General features: G+C 41.8%; 1 protein-coding gene across 3 annotated transcripts in view; it reads left to right on the top strand.

The window, feature by feature from the left end:
* The window catches only part of XRCC4 (X-ray repair cross complementing 4), a 333,742-nt gene extending 317,553 nt beyond the window's left edge, over positions 1 to 16,189 (top strand). For 2 of the 3 annotated variants that reach the window (XM_059725054.1, XM_059725052.1), the window contains one exon: positions 15,282 to 15,369. In XM_059725054.1, coding sequence (XP_059581037.1) covers positions 15,282 to 15,287 — 6 coding nt within the window. In that variant the 3' untranslated portion in view covers positions 15,288 to 15,369. Of the gene's footprint in view, positions 1 to 15,281 lie in introns of all 3 variants that reach the window. The other variant, XM_059725055.1, reaches the window with a different exon arrangement.
* The last annotated feature ends 1,220 nt before the right edge of the window (positions 16,190 to 17,409 follow it).

Below are 17,409 nucleotides of genomic sequence, written 5' to 3'. Positions count from 1 at the left end.
TAAGTAACGTTGCACTGCAGTTGTTAATTATCAAGGAGTTAACTTGTAAGGGCTGAGTATTTCCTTGGTGCTAATGGTTTGAATTGTCTTTTTAAGATTCCCCATAAACTTCCATGGAGCCATTTCAGATTTATATTGATGGTACCAGGACTGAACATAAAATCTTGCTTAGCACTCAGAACCAAGAAGGCTTTGGAAATAGAAGAACAATAATTTTTTTGTGATATTTTTTAAATCCCTGTATGCCTGATAAAGTTGTCTGATATTTGCACTCCTTATTTCAAACTAAGCAAGATAAAGTTAAATCTCTGCATCTTTAGGTCGCTGCCTGGAATAGATTCAGGTCACAGTGGTCAAAACTACCGATGGTTATTTTGTGTCCTATGGAAAATAAATGTGTCCACATTGCAACAATCTTCCATCACGCTCACCACACATTTTAGTAAAGGCAAGCAATGCATGGGCATGAAAATTGAACCACAGTGAGATCTTCTTAATTCAGGACCAAGGGATGGGTGGTGTGACTGAAGAAGTGTGAGCTACTTCTGTCTGTGTTGTACATTTTCTTTGTGCTGTAGCCCATAAATCTGAACCCAGCGCTTTCTTTGAGCAGTATATTCACCTAAAAAATATAATTAAAGAATTGATTGCTATCACCAATAGGCAATTCATATCAGTTCATATCTTGTAAAATCAGTTAACCTCAAAAGCAGAAGTTACGCCTCTTCTAAGAATTGTTTTGAAGTTTGCTGTGTAGCTTCTTTTACAAAATACTTAAAAATCATGGAGGCAGATCTGTTTGGAGTCAGTTCCCATGCTGTCACTCACTACACCAGATCTTTTAGTTGCCACAGCTCCATCAGAATCAGTTGGATTATGTTAGCTTATATGATATGAACATGAAGGCTTCTGTTTTACAATTAGATATTTTCACATATAAAACTATATTTAAAAGTCTCTGAAATTTAAGGGCTGAGTTTGGACCGTGTATTAAGAAGAAATAGAGAAGCTGATTAGGGAAAATCTGTTATTTGTGAAATTCATGAAAAAGGCATAGGAAGACCTAATGCAATGGTCCTTGTTAGCTGAGATTTGTTGTTTCTTGAGGCAATGCAACCCTTCTTAAAATTCCTATGCTACAGACTCTTTGTAGCATCCTGACAAGCAATGATGACAAGGCTTTTTGGTCTGTTAATCTTTTCCATTAAAGTTTTTTATGTTAATTTGAGTTGTGTTCCGTATTGCAGTCCCAGGAAACTAGAATGAGCTGAGGACCTATTTGGGTTTTTGAGTGGATAGGGAAGTGGATCACTTTGAAGTGAACAAATTACTTTTTGTGTTAATTTGATCAATTTAATTGTATATCTTATAACAACTGTAAAATACTAGGAGCTGGAGATGAGTAGTTTTGTACACGAAATAAGTAATATTGCTTGGGGTGCGTTTCCTTCCTCCATCTCACAGACATTTCTGTATGTGATCCTTCCAAAAGGAAAGATGCTAGATCACGTTTGAACTAAATGTCAAAAGGGGGAAAAATTGAGAATTTTACTAAGACTACTGGAAGAGAGTTAATAGATTAAGGACCAGATTTTCAGCCCCACTTCTCTCCCCTTGGTACTCACTGGGCTGCATCAGAGGGCAGGATCTAGCTGAAGTTGATGTGATAGGTAGAAGGGCATTCGCAAATGGTGAAAATCTGGTAGAGTTGACCTCTGTTCTAACCTCAGCTGACCATAGGCTTAGGAGGCATTGTTATAAAAAAGTAGGAGTTTGAAGGTGGAGGAGACAAAACCACCATGGTAGTAAGACAAGTGTAGCCATCATTTATGAAGTTCTTGCATCCTCCTTCACCTTGCAGCACTATATTTTATGTTTTTTTCTGTATCTATTGATCTTTCACAATCCCTCACAGTTGTGAAAGATGAATGTCTTCCATGGTCATATTATCTGTGGGTACAAAGATGGCTGATGAGACCTGTCCAGAATCAACAGGTTCTGCTGTGGCTCGGACACAAGTTTCTGTGCAGGGTGGGTGGCTTTGGGTTCTTGATTCAGTCCATGACACCATTTCTGCCACTCCTGCTTTTTCATCTCCTTTTGTCATCGTAAGGTTTCAAAGTATTGAGATCCTTGCAGCAGACTTTTCCTTTATTTGGGGCAGTCCTGGGTGATAGTCTCCCACAAGTTGATGTTGATGTTGCATTTTTTCAAGTTGGCCTTGAGGACATCCTTGAAGCATTTTCTCTGTCCTCCTCTTGAGTGTATGCCTTGACTGAGCTAGATGAATATAAAGCTTGCTTTGGGAACCTGGAGTCAGACATCTGCATGACATGACCAGCAGTCCCAACTTTCTCTCTGTTCTGAAGAAAGCCAGGAGTTGTGGCATTCCAGAATCCTTTCTCCCCTCCCTACATCCTGGATAAATTGAATTCTTGAACATCTGTATGGAAGCTTCATGTTATTTCAGGAGGTTATCTTTAATTCCTCCCAGCTGAGTGTACTCAGACTGAACAGCAAATTCTAGATCGTTGAGGAATCTTAGGAGAGAATTTGGCCATCACTATTAGACTATAAATGTGAATGTGATAAGAAACCAACTATAGGACCAACCATGTAAAATGACCTTACAAATGTTAACTGACCTTAAACATTTAAGCTGCTTAATTTATAATGTGTGACCTGTATAAAAGGTCTTGGCAAGTTGGTTAGCAAAGTAAAAGCAGTGCATATTTTGGTAGCTATAACTCAGAAATCACATTCTGAATTATTTCCTGTGAAGATGTTAGCAATGAATACATTTCTCAAAATAAACGTGATCTAATTTGTTTAAGTAAGAAGGATTTTAAGTGGAAATGAGCCACAGAAATGTGTGCCACTTGTCTCAAACAAACATGGTTTAGGCTTTTTTATTTGGGTCAAATCTATTGCTTAATTTTTTTAAAAGACCTGTGTTAATAAGCAATCATAAGTATGTTTAATCAGATAAAAGATCCATCGCTACATTTAATTTGCCCACCCTAATGCATTTTTATATTGCAGTTCATTTGAGTTAAAACCTGATCTTTCTTCTGTTGAAGTCAGTTTGGAATTTTTCTAGTCAGGCAAGTTCAAGTGCTTTAAAAGGACTAGCTTTGTTCTTCATTTAAATGAATTGTTGTCTGAGCAAAATTAATAAAGTTTGTGTATAGCATTCTTAGAGTCTCGAGTACTTATCTGATGTTATAAGACTAAATAATTTTATAGATCATTATTAATGTGAAGCAATCTAAATCAGTATTTATGAGGTATAGGAACTCCCAGTTACTGCAATAGATTTGTCTTCAAGTTAGCTGTTGTAGCAACCAGTAAATCTACTTCCATCATATTTGAGTGTCTCCCAAGTCACTCTCCACCCCTAGGATTCCAGGATAGTTATGGAACTTTCATTCTATGTGTTTACTTTAAAAATAACCCCTGCATAAATCATTCACCATTTCATGGAACAAATTGTAGCATTTGTAGGGACTTCTGCTTATGTTTTGCAGTTGTACTGTTTTCTAAATGAATGTCTTAAGTTTTTTATTTATTGGGAAAATTCCAGATTTATCATGCTCCATAGTGGTTATGATGAATGCAGGTGCAGTTTGGCCTTCAGCCAAAGGTTGAGGTTTATTAAGGGACATTGATTCCATGCCTGCACCTTAGATTTGTGGTTACTGCATTGAAAATATTTTTCATTAAAAGTGTAATTGAACAGGCTTAGAATTATCTGTCTGACCTTAACTAGGACAAATTGAGCTTTATATAGCAGGTATGGGATGATGTGAAAATCTACCACCATCAAGGCGTATACCAGGAAGGAGTCAGATAATTCATAAGGGTGGGAAAAGTTTTTGGGGGGCGGTTTTTTGTTTTTTTGGGAGGAGGGGGGGGGGTTGACCCATTTCATGACACTGTATCTGTCATCACCCACTTATACCGACCTGTGTGTTAAAGCTGGGCATAGTCTGAACTCAGCTCTGCCTATCACTGCAGTTGGCTTTAAAATGGCTGATTCCATTGTACTCACACACCTGCAACTTAAAATGGATTTAGTTTGTCTTCACTATGATTTATGCTACAGCAGGGGCAGGCAGTTATTTTGGGCAGAGGGCCACTTACTCAGTTTTGGCAAGCCATTGAGGGCCACATGACAGGCAGCCAGGGGCAGATAAGTATTCATTTTGTAAATTTTTTAGGGGCCCCATGGACCAGATAGAATGGCCTGGCAGGCCGCATCTGGGCCCCGGGCCACATTTTGCCCACCCCTGTGCTACAGCAATGGCTGTGATACAGTACAGCTGGCTAAAAAGGAAGATTTCTTGTTCATGGGGAGTTTTGGAAACCTAGACCTTTTTTCTCCGTAAAATTTCTCATGCACCAGAACCTTGGAGAGGACTTCATTTGAAAACCCTGACATGCAGTGTTCCATAAATAAAATGATCCATCCAGACCCACGCCAAGATGGCTACTGCCCCTGCCCCTTGCTGCTGATTGGCTTCAATGGCTGCCTGTCATGTGGCCCCACCCCTCTCCAGTTGGTGGTAAGGGATGGCTGCATGACGGGCAGCTCTCACAGCCAATCAGTGGCAAGGAGATGGGGGCCATATGGGGAGTGGTGAGGGGTGGGGCCATTGGGGCCCCTCGGCCAATCATGGAGGGGGGTGCCATGCTCCACCTGCAAAATGACTGCTGGGCCCCACATGCTGCCTGTGAAATGGGGAGGAGGAGGGCGCAGCTGCCCCAAATTCAGTAGGTCCCTAGGTATAAATATAAGGAAAGGTTGTCAAGCATTTCATTTGTCATTTTAAAGTTGCATTGGTTTAATACAGGAGTTGCCAACATGCCACATGCTGCATAGCAGCAGTGGCACACGGCAAGTGGCTCAGGTAGCAAGTTGGGCACGAGAAGAGGATCAGAGTGGCACTTGGGGAGGGTGCAGAGCTAATTTGTAACATGCCTGCCAAAAAGGTTAGCTCCCACTGAGTCAGTATATAGTAAAAACATCCTAACATGTTTTGTGCACTCCAAAGGTACTTTTGCTTCTTTTGCATCGTAAAAGTTCCTTATGTCAGTTGTTTCTCTTCGAACTTCTTATTTACAACTTAAATGTAATTTGATTTAATTAATGTTAATAATATTACACCATTCCACAAAGGGGCTTTTTCCCACTTTGACTATTCAACCTTTTCCTGAACTGGTGAAATTACATCCAAGACTACTGTATTCAGTAAAATACTTTTCAGTTTCTTTACTAACATATGTTCAAGGCAGAGCTCATCGATTGTAATTTCTGCCACTGATGATTTCAACCAGTAAGTACTTCATGATTCCAGGATTGCAGTTTTTATTTTATAAGGTCAATCAGAAATTTATAGCTTCATTTTCACTTTGCTTCCAGGAATAAGTGCCAGAACAGACACAATCTGGAAACTGCCTGCCTGAAAGTGTGCTGACACCCTCACTACTGCCAAAATATAAAGTCAGTTCTTGAGAATGTAGATTTTTCATATATACATGAAAAAAGCCTATGTTTAATACATATTAAAGACTGGCTGACACCTTACACTCTTTAGAACCAGTTGAAGAGAGTTGATCATATTTTACTTACGTGTGGCGTCCGTTGCATTCACATTTTCTGTGAAACTCTCTTAGTCTATCTGTTTACATAAGAGGCTTCCCCCCTCCTTTATTACCCTATCTTTTTTTCTTTATATGTTACATGTTGCTTTTTTTTGGCAGGTTGACTTAGGCAGGCAATATGATGCCTCCTTTCTCTTTAAGATCTTATAGCAAGGAGGAAGTCTGTCATGGTGGGCTAAAGATCTTATGCATAGCCACAAGCACTGGCAAGCTTTCACTCAGGCTTCATTCTAAACCTGTGATCCTCAATCAGGGTGTCATCAAATCCTTTTAAGGGTGCCATGGTGTACAACTTTAGCACTGTCAGGTGTGTAAACAACTATGTGATTTACAAAATAAACCCAGAGATTTTAAGTGAGAATCCAAAGTGTCAGAGACACAACGTTCTGATCTGTTGTGGTCTGTCAGAGTTCTTTGCAACCAACAAATTGCCCTATTATTTTTTTCATAGTCAAAAAACAAGTGAAAACTAAGAGCTGGCATTTTCACAGAGGTACCTTGAGTTCAAAGAAGTTGAGAACCACTGGTCTAACCCCTTTTTCTAATCTTTTCTTAGAAATTATTGCCGCTGAGCAATCTTTTTAAACGGGACCATCTACAGCCACTGGAGATACCAATAAGACATCAGATTGCTGATAATCAAAGAATTGTTTTTACTGAGTGTATCACATCCCTAGTGCAAATTTTACTCCTACGTTTTGTTCTGATAATTGCACGTAACTGGTTGAGATATTCTAGCTACTAGTGAAGTGAATTCTCATTTTCTGTTTGAACTACTGCTGCCACCTATATTTATGATACTGAAGAGAAAATATCAGATTTTTCTCTAACATTATCAGTTTCTTATGCCATTAATATAATATTATTTTCCTGATCAATGAGACAATAACATATTATGTTAGACTGCTATGAACTTTCAGATATATAAAAAAATTAAGAGGAAGAAAGTTTTAAAACTGAAACTTTCATTTCTAATCTGAGAGGCAACCTCACACCTTGCAAGGCAAGGCTAGAGCTAAGCAGTATTTCAGTGGGTGTATCTGCATGTGCAATTAGTGCAGAGCAATAAACTCCGGTGCAGTTTACACCAGTTTTTATTTCTCCTGGGTGCAACATTTACACATGCAACCAGGACCACAGCATATTGAGCTGGGGTGGAGCAACCCAGGGTTGGCAGGGGGTGTCAGCCCTTGGCTCCAGGTGATGGTGCTGGGTGGCAGAAGGGCTGGCTGGAGCACAAGGGTGCTACAGTGTGGGGGTCTAGCGGGCAGGCAGCCCTTGCATCATAACACCCTCATGCCCCAGCCAGCCCCAGTCGCTGTCTACATGTGAACTGTCTGCCAGAGACTAGCACTTGTCCTGGTCAGTACTATCCTATGGTGAAGATAATTAATTTACTATGCTCTGAAACAGGGGCACGTGTAGATAGTGAGGTGTTACTGTGGAGTTAATAAACTCCACAGTAAAGCACATACGTAGATGCACTCAATTTGTAACAAAATCACACTTTCACATATCAAACCTTAATACAGTGACTTCAAGAAAAGTTCAGAACATACAGTTCCAGGACATGTCCAGAATTAACTACGCTTCCTAGGAAGCATTTAAAAATACAAAATTCCTACAGTATTTATTTTTTCTTGAGATTAAAACCATCAATGAAAGTCAGTATAACTATGCTGGTGTATCTATCCCAGCAGGTTAAGTACAATGTTCTTTATGTTTCAGACATGTGCAAGTGATATATTAAGATCACTGATTGTGCTAATTAGTAGCTTTTGGCCTCGTATTTCAGAACACATGTAAAGGTTTAATCCTTTGCTACCAGAAAGCCCTTTTTTAATCATGGCAGTTGCAGCATTTGCATAAGAAATGATTTTCTCTCTCTCTACCTCCTTCTGAGGTATTACAAAATGAAACTGGCTGAGTATTCCAGCTGCAACTCCATGTGGAAATTTCTTGGGAGGAGTTATGTGTGCATATAGGAATAGTTAGGTCACCTGAAATAAATGGTATCGGCCAGTCCATTCCATTGTAGAAAAGTGATGCTCTTTTCTCCACTGTGTGCATTACCATAATATCAGCCTGCTGTGTTGTGCTGTGTCAGAGTGTCCAGTACTATGGCACATCTCTGTCTCCTGTTTCTTATGACTCATCTTCAGCCTTGAAAAGCAATTTGGTGCTGTAATGGCTTTCTCCCAAATTCTGGCCAAGAACCTGAGCTGGTGTAAGTCAGCAGAGCTCCATTGACATCAGTGGAACTACAGTGATTTACACCAGCTGTGAATCTCACCTCTTGTTCAAATTTAAAGAGCTGAAACCAAATTTTAGGGAATATGAAACTCTGTCTTAGAGTCAGCAGCTTTCCAGATGTGTTAATGAAACTTAAAGTTTACTAAAAGACAAGTTTTCAAAAAGTGATCCAAGAAAAGAATAAACTCTCAAGAAGAATGCCTTCCTTACAGGCTTTCTGGCAAGAGATGGCACTAGAACTCACTGCAATTTAAATAAATTAATTCATTTATTCATTAGAATATTGTTGAACAACTTCAGCAAGAATCAAAAATTAGAAATACTTTCACAACAGAGGGAAACCACTGGCACTTAATAAATAATGTAACTGCAGATATGAATCTTACAGTTTTAAAGCCAAAATGAAGTTGCACGTGGGATTTCTTATAAATTGAATGCATTCAGTTTATAAACCTAATTGCTTGTTGCTGGCACTATGATTTCAGCAGATTAAGTGAACCATGGTGTTAAAAAAAATGAGGCCTTTATACAACCTTGCTTATAGAGTTAAAGCTTATAAGTAACCTACCTGTTCATCTCAGCCACTATTTTTAATCTGCAATGGGTATATAAACCTGATTTTAATTTACATATCAAGATCAATGTTGAGGTTATCAACACTAAAAACCTAATTGGAGTCTTGTACTTTCTAAATTAAATCTTTTAAAATAAATGTGGCTTGTTGATAAGTAGTGATTCAGAGCCAGTATATGCAAAAAAAGTAGTCCTTTAGGGATCGCTTACACTGCATAATGAGGTACAGTGTAGTGATACCTAAGAGATTTCTCCATGAACTTTCTTAGGTACTAGGCGCAATCTAACTGTGGTAGCATGGAGTTCCTTCCAGATTTCTCTGCTCAGAAGCTTCTTTAGACTTAGGATGTGTATCTCTGTTTCACCACTCTGCAGTGTAGTTCTGTCCTTCAGCTCAATGCTATAAGGATAGTGCATTTTCAAGGGGAAGAAAAAATGTAGATATTACATAATCTTTAAGCTGAAAGTAGGACAGAATGGCACCTTATCAGCTAATTAATTCAGAGAGGCATGAGTTTTCATAGGCTGCAACCTGCTTCCATCAGATGTTATCAGTGGACTAACATGGCTGACTACTAGTCTCAACCCTTAGGATGTTAGAAGACTGCTTGTACTGCTCAGAATAGTGTTGACTGCTTAATCTTGCCTGCCAGGAATTCTGGTTAGATTTTGACAACACATTAGTCCCAGGCTGTCCAGCCATGGCCTTGCCTAGGGCCTTGGCCTACCTGATGCAGCTGCGCATCCTAATCTGCTACCTCCTCAGCTGAACATTGGGGTAGAATAGGTGGTCATAATCCAATATCTGGGCCTAGCCACCCGCACACTCCCTGCAACCAGAGTGGCTGACCAGGATCAGCTGCCCCTTTACCCTTTTCTATAAAAACCCCTGACCTGGAATGGGAAGTGTCTGGGTAACAAGACTTGATCTTGTACTCAGACTGACTCTTCTTTGGCTTATGCATCTACTGGCTCTCTGACAGATGTTCTGACAACCTGATCTGACTTGCCCATGGACCCTGAGTTTGACCTGACTCAGCTTTGGTTTGATCTCCTGGATCCCTGACCTAGCTGACCTTCTAACTCCTTGCTCTGCCTCACCCTCTGACTCTGTACCACAGACAGATCTTCTGGCTTCCCTGCACAGAATCTGCACACTCCCCTTAGATCTTGGTTGCTTCTTCTGACCCTGGGTGACCCACCCCCCCAGACCTTGCCACCCATGACCCAGCATAACACAGACTTCTTTTGACACACAGCTCTCTCTACCTAGTTTTCCCTACATCATGGGTAGGCAACCTTATTCAGCTGTAAGCCAGAATGACTCACTCGGGGTTGGAGGCAGGTGTCTGGGCAAGCATTTGGATGCTGCTGTTGCCACTGTTCATCTTCCCAATTGGCATGGGAAAACTTCCTGCAACTGGCACTACTTCATACAGCAGCATGGGGAGGGTTCCCGCATCACACATGCATCTCTGTGGCAGGATAGGGAAAGCACCCACAGAAGATGTCCTTCACCACTGAATGCAATTGAAACCTCATATCTATGTGCCTAATCCAAAGGTTCTGTGGGCCAGATCTGGCCTGTGGGCTGTAGGTTCAGCCCATGTTCTACATCTGATTTTACCTCTACCATCAAGATAGCCAAATGCTTGGACAAGACCAGATAAACATTTTGCAGATCGAGCTGGTTGGAAATTTTCCAGTGAAAGAATTTAGTTGAAAATTGCAAACTAGTTAACTGCTGGTTTAAGCAAACTTCTTTGAATTACTGGCTCTTCCTGATTTTCTTGTGGGATGCTGGGAAGCTGAGGATCCATAGCTCTGGGGCAACCTCACCATTCTAGAGCTTCCTGAATTTTCAGGCTGCAGACAGGGAGGAGCCTCAGATCCAGGGATCCCCACCTCAAAATGAAACTCGGCTCATAGTTCCACAGGTTGGTATCTATCAGACTCCTGACTTGAGCTGGAGCTCTCAGGGCTTCCAGGTTTCCTGCAGCAGAGCTAGAAGACCAGGAGATTTTTTTAAAATAGTGGGAGTCCAAACAAAACCAAATTTTGAAATATCTCCATTTCCCACAGGCAAAAATTCTGCCATTGGCAGTAATATAACTAGAGCAAGTGGGGCACAAGCCCCAGGAACTTATTTAGATGGTGTGCCAGAATGGCAGCTGCTGTCACCACTGGCTTAACTACCAGCACTACCCTGGGCACCATCCAGAGCACAAAACTTCTAAGTTACGCCTTTAACTGTTCTAGTTAGTCTGTAGTTTGAGTGCTGTTGGATGCTCACTTATACTGGACCTTTCATGGCAATATCTGAGTAACATTTTTCCATTATGTCTGGCTGGATCTTCCTATCCTGGTAGGTAATGACCTGGCTTCAGAAAAACATGAATTTTTCACCTCCTGTCTGGATTACAGCAATGAAATATACTTGGGCATGAAGCCACCAGCCTTTAGGAAACTCCAACCAGTGCAGAATGCTACAGCATGTCTTCTTAGCAATACAGGCTACCACAGGCACCTCAGACCTCCACTTTTTACACTGGTTTCCTATGTAATATTACATCTGGTTCATGGTTTTCGCCCTTATCATCAAGGCATTTAGTAACCTGGACTCAGAATATCTAAAATATTGTCTGAAGCTCCATATTGAGCTTAAGGACCAGCACCAACAGTTTTGCTCCACCAGACACAGTGGAACTTCCTATCATAAATCTGAAAAAAATGGAGCTTGCTTGGAGACCACTCTGAGACAGAAGTAAAGGCTGGGACTTTCATGAACCTCAGCATCAGCCATTCCAAGTACAAGGCACACTTCTTCAGCTTTCCATTCTCTAACATGGGCCTGCCCAGTTGACAGCCCATGGGCCACATCCAACCCACAAGGGATTAAAATGTAGCCCATGGGCTTCTGCTTCGTCCCATTGCTTCTGATTCTGCAGTAGCCCCAGGCTCTGGAGCAGGGTAGCACAGCATGAGGGAGCCCTGTAAGCCTTCTGCTTGCATGGCAATGGGAAGAGAGGGTGTGTGTGGGGGGGAGAGGGAGCTGATGTCCACATCATGAAGAGCAGGTTGTACAATCTATGTAGTGTGTTCCCTGACTGCTCAACATTTAGATATCCCTACTCTTAATGTATATTCAAAGCAGTGTGCAGATTTAAAAACGTGACCCTACCAAAGCTAAACACTCCACTGCCACACAGTGGGTATGTCTACACAAGATGCTTTACTGTCCAGTAGACTAATCTACTGTGTGGTAAGCTGTCACTATTTACATGTGCACACATTTCCTGTGCAGTAAATTAGTCTACTGTGCAGTTAGTCACTACCCATAAATACAGGGTAATAGATGCATGTGTAGATGCTGGCCAGGAGCAAATTTGCTCCTGGCCAGCCCCAATACTAGGGGGCCACAGGGGATGGGGAACTCCCTCAGTTCTGGCACTACTCAGCTCCTTACTCCCCCCAAGAGCTGAGAGCTGAGCAGCACTGAGCTGTTCAGCTCCTGGCTCCCCACAGGACCTGGGAAGTGAGCAGCACTGGGACTTGGGTGCTTCCCTGCTTTCCCCTGCAGCCCAGGGCTGGCTGGGAACTGTTCCCATTCTGGGAAATCTCCATGTAGAAGTGGGACAGTTCTTGGCCAGCCCTGGGCTGCACAGGGAAGTCCTTGTGCAGCCCAGAGCTGGCTGGGAGCTACCCCAGAGGTGGAGACAGCTCCCAGCCAGCCCCCGGCTGCACAGTGAAGCCCCGCTGGGCATAGGGCTTGTCCCCATGTGTACAAGGCAGGCGAGATCTGCAGCAGCAGCTGTCATCTGGCCCCATACATATCAGGACTCCTCTTGAGGTCCTCCAAGTAAATCCCTGGGCTATCACACTCCCAGAAAAGGTTTACTGTGCATTATTTTACTGCGCAGTAAGCCTTTATAGCATTACTTGCACATGTAGACTGGCCCAGTGTTGCCTTTGGGAACAAGATAAGAGAAAAAATAAATCAGATGTGACAGGCTGTTCAATGCAATACAGGAAAGCTCTCAGATCATATGATTAGCTATATAAGAAACCACATAGAACAGAATGAAATAGAATAGTACGGTAGCCTGATGTAATAGTATCAGAATCTGGCTGCAAATTTTCAGCCAGGCCTCACTACGTGTCCACCCCTTCTGAATTAACAAAACTGCACATGAACATATATATCCCTGGATCACTGATGCAATTCACAACTGTAAAAATTCTAGCATTGAACTGACAGAGCAGGAGGTCAGGGACTTGAAATTTGTTCCTAAAAACTATTAGACAACAGGTATAAGCTAAACATCAGGGCATTGGCAACACGTAGGGGGTGCACGTGCACCCCCTGATCATGGCGGTGCACCCCCTGCAAAAAGGCCCTGTCAGCACTGCCAGTGGCGCCTGCAGGCAGTCACTGCTCGCCATCTCTCCCCCACCCCGGTGGCATCTGTGTGTGGTCTGCAATCACCACTGGCCGCTGCCAGTACTGCTGGTGGCATCTGTGGGTGGTTGCCGACTGGTGGCCAGCGCTCAGCACCCCTCCCACACGCTGCCGACAGTGCCGCGGCCACCTGGAGGAGCTCTGCTTGCCACCGCCATGCTCCTGCCACCGACAGCACTGCTGCTGCCTGCAGGAGCTCACCATGCCCCCCCAGCCTCTAGGGGCATGTGGCATTCATGCATCAGGGCAATTAAAGAGGAAATAAATTCAGCAACAGTCTTTGTGGAAGAAAAAAACAGTCCTGGGAGTGACCTAAATACTGCCAAATTGTGATGTATGTCAATAGTGACATAAATAGCTGCTTTTTATATTTCTTTACTTCTTTGACTTTACCTCATTCTTCCTGTCCACATTCTAAGTGAAATTGTCATGTTCAGTGTCCTAAGAATAAGGGGCGTTAAAGCAACTGGAGGTTAATGTGGTGGTATTTGCTTGCTTGCTTGCTTTATTTATTTATTTATTTATTTATTTTTATTCAATGTGCATGTCACCTCTCCTAACAAAGGCTCAGAGCAGCTTACAATAAGAGAACAGAGCAACTTATAAAACAGGAGAACAAACAAGAGAGAGAAACTACTGAAAAGGCACCTAGAATATCAACATAAAACAAAGACCCTATTAACATTGTCCCAGCCTAGTTTTGTTTGCTAAATGCCTACCCAAATTGGAAAACCTTGCAGCACTTCTGAAAGATGTCCAGGTTCAGTTTCTAGCAGGCCTCAAGACAGAGGGAGTTCCAGAGCAAAGGAGCAACTTCTGAGAATGACCTTCCATGCGTTTTCACCTAGCAGATTTGGCACATTGATGGTACTTGCAGGAGTTGCTCTTTACTGACCTTAGGGATCATGATGGGGCATAATGGAAAAGGTAGCTCCTTAGATATGCAAGGCCCAGATCATTGAGGACCTTATAGGTCAAAATCAGCGCTTTGAAAATCACCTGGAAAGCTATTGGGAGCCAGTATGGACTCCAGCCAGCATTATACACTTCAGGGGAGCCATTCTGCTGCAGAAGGTAGGCCACTGCATTCTGCACCAGCTGCAGCTTCTGAATGGTCTTCAAAGACAGCCTTATGTAAAGTGCACTGCAGGAGGGCAGCCTTGAGGTTGCAAAGGATAGTGGTGGTCAGATCTGAAAGAGAACATTGCAGCTTTCTCACCAGTTGGTGCCCCTAGCCACCACTGCCACACAAAGATCCAGGTGCAGCAGGATCCAGGTTTGCAAATATAAGGGACAAGGGGAGGCTGAACCCCATCAAAGATATATGTCCTAGTTTCCACCTCAGGTTAAGTGATCTACCTACCATCACCTCTGTCTTGTCTGGATTCAGTTTTACTTAGTTCACCTGAATCCAGTCCCCAGTTGCATCCAGGTGCTGGGAAAGGACTGACTGCAGAACCTGGGTCAGATGAGAAGAGGTAGAACTGGGTATAGGGGAAGATACAGAGGGGTGTGTCACTGCAGTCCTACCCACCTTCCACCTGTGCGGCACGTAGGTTCCTCCTTCCAATACATGTTCCCTGCCTGTCCCCTGCAGTTTTCCCCTGCTGGTCAGGAGCAGGTGCTGGAAGGAGTAACCTGCACAGTGCCACTCCTGTCCCCAGCTGATGCAGTCTTGGGAGAGAGTCCCAGAGCCTTTCTTGAACCACTTGTGCCCCACATTGATGAACAGAGAGCCAGGCTTGGCCAAGGACAGCAGCAGCACATATGTCTCCCCTTCCAACCCCCACTTCCAATTAGTGGGGAACATTGGAGAGGGAAGGAGGCAACAGGCAAGGAGCGGAGGCTGGAAGGAGTAAACTGTGCATCGCCACCACTGTTCCCAGCCAAGCACAGCTGCTCACTCAGTTGTTCCCCAAATCCCCCCAGTTAGAGCAGGGCAGAAGTCATTCTTCCCAACCCTGCACCCCCAGGTCAGCCAGCTCCTCAGTATCCCCTGCTGGCCCAGGGGCCATACCTCAGCCCCATGTCCCCATTGTTAAGGAACAGTATACAACACCCATCTTCAGTAAATCCTAGATTCACCCATGGCTGGGTGGCATCAACATGTGGCTAGCACCTCACTCCAAATCTCCACAAAGTCTTACCTAGCAACCTGAGGGACACATTGACATCTCAGCAATGTTGTACATGTATATGTTGATCCTATGTTGAACCTTAACAAAAGATCTCTGAATAGACAATTAAAGGATTAACTTTTCTGTGTTTGTGCCTGATTTCTTAATTGTGCGTCTACATTTGTTTTTATAAGTATCATTACTTTAACTTCTAGACCTAATCCTGATCCACCAGAGGCAAGAGACAAGCACTCAACCAAGACGTCATCTTTGGAAATACCAAAAAATAGTGCTGAGCCAGAGGATCTCTTTGATGACATCTAACTATGGGTTTTGTCTGTTTTTGGTGAGAAACTGAAAAAATAATGTTTATATTCAAAACAAGCTGTTAAACCATAATGTTTTATTATACTGAAACTGACTTAAGACCCCCATGCAAAGGTGGTTATTTCTAAATAAGGATACATTATTCTAGTCTATCTAGGTACACATCCATTGTCCAAATTTTTCACCCCAGAATTTTAGTTTCTTGAGCTTGCAAAGTTTGGGCCATTCTGCCATTCATATATTATTAGTGTCATTCTGGTGATGCAAAGTAGCCTGAAACCAATTCAGGGTGTGAATAAAAATTCATAGAATAATCCTACAAGGTCATAGGCCTGTTACAGTGGATTATTGTAAGTGTCTCTAGGACAGAGAATGTGTCTGAGGAAAAAGGACATGGCCAGGACATCTTTATACCCAGATGTAGAAATTCAGTCTGAAGGACATCTGGAAGTCCCACCTTGCATGTCCTCAGGAAACACTTTACCTTTGTATTCACCCTAACAGTTGCCTACTTTCTTGAGTTGCTCAACACAGTTCAAACGCAGCCCAGGAGTTGTCATTGAGATGCTTATTAAAAAACAATGAGTTAAAAAATTATACCTTGTAACATGCAACAACAATATAAAAGTAATTTTGTAAGTTCCTTAAATCCAACAGAAGATACTTTTCTAGGCTGAATATGATTTCAATATGCACTGTAAAATGTATTTTTGCCTTTGAGAGTATAATATAAGTCAATATTCTTTTCTTTTGTATTGAAATATAGCCATTAAAACAATCATTTATGATGCTTTAATGATTTTTCTTATGATGATTTTTTAAAAGAATAAATGCATTAAAATGATTTCTTTACTGGAGGGGAGGGTGGGGTTTGTTTGCCTGCTTTTATTTTTTAGGTTGGAAGCAGTAAATGTAAAGGTTGTAGATGGCAAAATACATGAATGCCTGATTTTTTTTTTCCTGCCTGAGTAATCAGAATTCATTTATGCTACACATGAAATCCCTGATTCTGCAAAGGTTTGCACATGTGTTTACCTGGCAGTGAGCCTACTCAAGCATGTAAAATTAAGCATGGGCATAATTTTTTGTAGAATCTGAGCTTTGCAGATAGATCCCCTATCCTACTAAAGCTCTGATCCAGCAATATATTTAAGCATGTGAACAGTCCCACTGCAGAAAGCAGGATTATTCAACATGTTCAAGTTAAGTACTTGTTACATATGTTGTATCTTAAATGTAGAATTCAGAGAGAACTGGTATGAAGCAGATTTGAAAAATCAGGCTCTGTAGACCCTGATCTGGCAAATATTTCAGAATATGCTTAATTATAAGCAAAAGATTTGTACTTAAAATTAATCACCTGTATAAGTGTTTGCATTATTGGGGCCCTGAAAGAAGAATTATATATCTAAATTTAGCACCCATTTTTGGAACAACGTTATAAATTATAAAGTCAAAACAGAAATGGTTAATGTATTTTGCTTGCTACAAAGATTGTGTGCCTGAGAAATGACAGGATTACAAAAGGCCTATTCAGGCATCCATTCATAGACATCGCCTGATTTAAAATCTTTCAATGCTGATCTGACAGTGCTTTCAGCAAATGTTTGTATATAGTCTCAATTTCAATGTGAAAATACTCCATGACTTAACCTGAAATATAAAAGCTTGGAAAAATTGTGCCTGAAGCAGAAACTGTAGTTAAACTGAGCTGAACATCCTTCAAAATTCTTCTTTCAAGATACTGTTAGTTTCTAATAATAAAATATTGTTTAAAAAAATAACAACTGTTACAGTCAATTGGCAGATGTAATAAATCCCTAGAGATGTTTTTTTCAAAAGTTTGTATAATCAGGTTGAAAGTTAGGCAGAAAAATATGCAGTATTGCATATATCTTCTATTATAGGAACACGAGTGTATCAGTAGGGGTAGCTTTACAACTACTCTGGTTTTCTGGAAAACTAGGTTTGTGTGTTTATGTTGCCTTAAAGCATAAAATAACAGCTTCTACACAG

This window comes from Alligator mississippiensis, chromosome 3 (genome assembly GCF_030867095.1).
Source record: "Alligator mississippiensis isolate rAllMis1 chromosome 3, rAllMis1, whole genome shotgun sequence".
NCBI lineage: Eukaryota > Metazoa > Chordata > Crocodylia > Alligatoridae > Alligator > Alligator mississippiensis.
Note: the sequence above shows the minus strand (reverse complement) of the source record. Positions and strands in the feature narration are given on the sequence as shown.